The following is a 2,505-nucleotide window of genomic DNA, read 5'->3' on the forward strand; positions in this document are numbered from 1 at the left end:
TGCCCCAATTGCTGAAGGGTCTGCACAACTTTTTAGTACAATTTGAAGTTGCACTGTTCTAAATACCTGTAGCAGCACAGCAGTGCATACCTGTTTACATTTAATTAAGGTGGACTAGATTAGACTGTAATACTAATAGTTGAGTTTGCCAGGTACATACAACATTTATGATAGGTTTTCATGAAAGTGTTGGTCAGTTTGTCTGCTTGACAATCCTATTTTGCACTGCAACAATAAAACTGAAGTGGATAACTGATTTGTGCCATGTGCTTTACAGATATTTTTTCTAGTGTTTATTACAACCGGACTAACTTCTCAGTGGGTTTCTTTTCAGGCAATCTGCTTGAGGATGACTCCAACTTTCTCAAGATGTGCGCTGTAAGTGATCATGTTGCCTAGAATTGAGAGAGATAGTCCACTCAACATGAAAACGCTGCCTAGCCCTCATTTACACTTTCTTTTGCAGAACACCAAAGAATTTCTACAATGATAATTTTTGATGTAATGAGTTTCAACTATTTTTTTTTTGACTTAATTGAACTTGTTTTACAGTGCATGAATGCACGAGCGACCGCTGTTCTGCGTGTGCTCATATCGTGTGAATGAGGATCTGTGCACCTTTGCTAAACTATTTTCATATCGGGGCTCTGTTGGAGTTAGTGATATCTTTATCTTATTTTGGTTTATTTAACTTTTTGGGGGCTTGTTTTTGTTTGTTATTGTAGCAAAACCTGGCAACAATAACAAATATTTACACTGACAACAATCAAAAAAGCCCATAGAGAGCACGGGCACGTTATTGCTGACAGTAAGACAAACATCTGCATGCCTGTCTCTTTTAAAGTTAAAAGAGGGTCTATAATGAGTTGTGTTTGTAGGTGTTATTATAGCATCCCAGACCTCAGTCAGTATCAAGCCCTGCTTACAGCCACGGATGAAACGAGCAATAACAAATTAACTTCCTCTTGCCAGCAGGTATTATTCTAATTACAAACAAATGCAGTGTTTGTTTGCTTATTAAAATAAGAATAAAAATAGAGACTATACAAATTATTCCCAGCAGCAACTATTAATCTAAACAATAGAAACCAGGTACTAAACAAACCCTAATGCAACTGACTCTGATTACTTATAGTGTGTGTCTGTTTATACTTTATTAAACAGTGTTTGGACGAGTGTTTCTCCATTTTGAAGTTTTTTCCCTTATTGTTTTAATTTTTGTAATGGAGAAACTAATATTAAAAATACTCTTATTGTTTGTATAAAAGCATCAGCCAAACGCATGAAATGCATTGTGCTGAAACTGGTTTATAATCTCAGTTATTGTCAGTTGATTTTGTGTGTTCGGGTCTTTGTGTTGTTTCCCAGTAAATAAGACAAATATATGTGTTAACTTGTCCAGTTTGCATTCTCTGTTTTGTCTATTTTGCTGTTGTTTTTCAAAGATAGAATAAGTATCATCCTGGTTCTCCTCTGTGCTGGTTTCCTGATTTAAGAATCTTTAGATATTTGTACTGGAATACTGGAAGAAATAGTAAGCAAGAAAATCATGTTCAGCTGAGGTGAAGCTCAGCAGACACACACAGGATTGGATGAGGTTTGATGGGAGGAGCTGAGAAAGAGCATTAGAGAGATGGACAGATCATCAGATGCACACAAACTCATCAGAAATGGAGCTGGACACAGTGTTCGTCACGCTTCTGCTCGCAGGTACGCATGTCTGCCTTTATAATCACCCTGCACAAGTTTGGGTTCTTTAGGATTGTTAATGTTTCTGCTCACCACAGCTGCATTTATTTGATCAAAAATACAGTATAAAATGTGAAATATTATTACAGTTTAAAGCATCTGTTTTCTATGTGAATATCTGTTAAACTGTAATGTATTTCTGTGATGCGCAGCTGTATTTTCAGCATCATTACTCCAGTCTTCAGTGTCACATGATCTTCAGAAATCATTCTAATATGCTGATTTGCTGCTCAAGAAACATCTCTGATTATTATCAATGTTGAACACAGTCGTGCTGCACAATATTTTTGTGCAAACCGTGAAACCATTTTATTTTTCAGAATTCACAGATGAATAGAAATTTCAAAAGAACAGCATTTCTTTGAAATGGAAATCTTTTGTAGCATTATACATTTATAATGTATAATGATCAACTTAATGCATCCTTAATGCAGTGGTCTCAAACTCATGGTGCACTCAAGTCGTGTCAGATAGATCGTATTTATGAGCTGAACACAAATGAACGGCATCACAAACTCATAATTACAAGTGGGAAACTGAATTTTCTGTAAACCCTGAGTTTGGGGTCTGAGTTGGGGCATGTGCACTGAGAAAACATGCAATGAATGCAGCATCTGTATTGACGGAAAATTTGTTAAAATGGCTGAAATTATATATATACAGTATATATATATATATATATATATATCAAGTCAAGTTACCTTTATTTATATAGCGCTTTTAACAATACAGATTGTGTCAAAGCAACTGAACAGC

General features: G+C 35.6%; 1 protein-coding gene across 2 annotated transcripts in view; it reads left to right on the forward strand.

Annotated features, from left to right (window-relative positions):
- Window positions 1–2,505, forward strand: part of LOC107661076 (macrophage mannose receptor 1-like) — a 43,995-nt gene that overhangs the window by 37,141 nt on the left and 4,349 nt on the right. The window contains exons 2-3 of one of the 2 annotated variants that reach the window (XM_016450517.1): window positions 335–378; window positions 1,497–1,710. The exons of the other annotated variant lie outside the window; for it this stretch is intronic. Coding sequence (XP_016306003.1) covers window positions 1,650–1,710 — 61 coding nt within the window. The 5' untranslated portion in view covers window positions 335–378; window positions 1,497–1,649. The remainder of the gene's footprint in view (window positions 1–334; window positions 379–1,496; window positions 1,711–2,505) is intronic. 2 annotated transcript variants of the gene reach the window in all.

This window comes from Sinocyclocheilus anshuiensis, unplaced genomic scaffold, assembly GCF_001515605.1.
Source record: "Sinocyclocheilus anshuiensis isolate Anshui unplaced genomic scaffold, SAMN03320099.WGS_v1.1 scaffold2803, whole genome shotgun sequence".
NCBI classification, from domain to species: Eukaryota; Metazoa; Chordata; class Actinopteri; order Cypriniformes; family Cyprinidae; genus Sinocyclocheilus; species Sinocyclocheilus anshuiensis.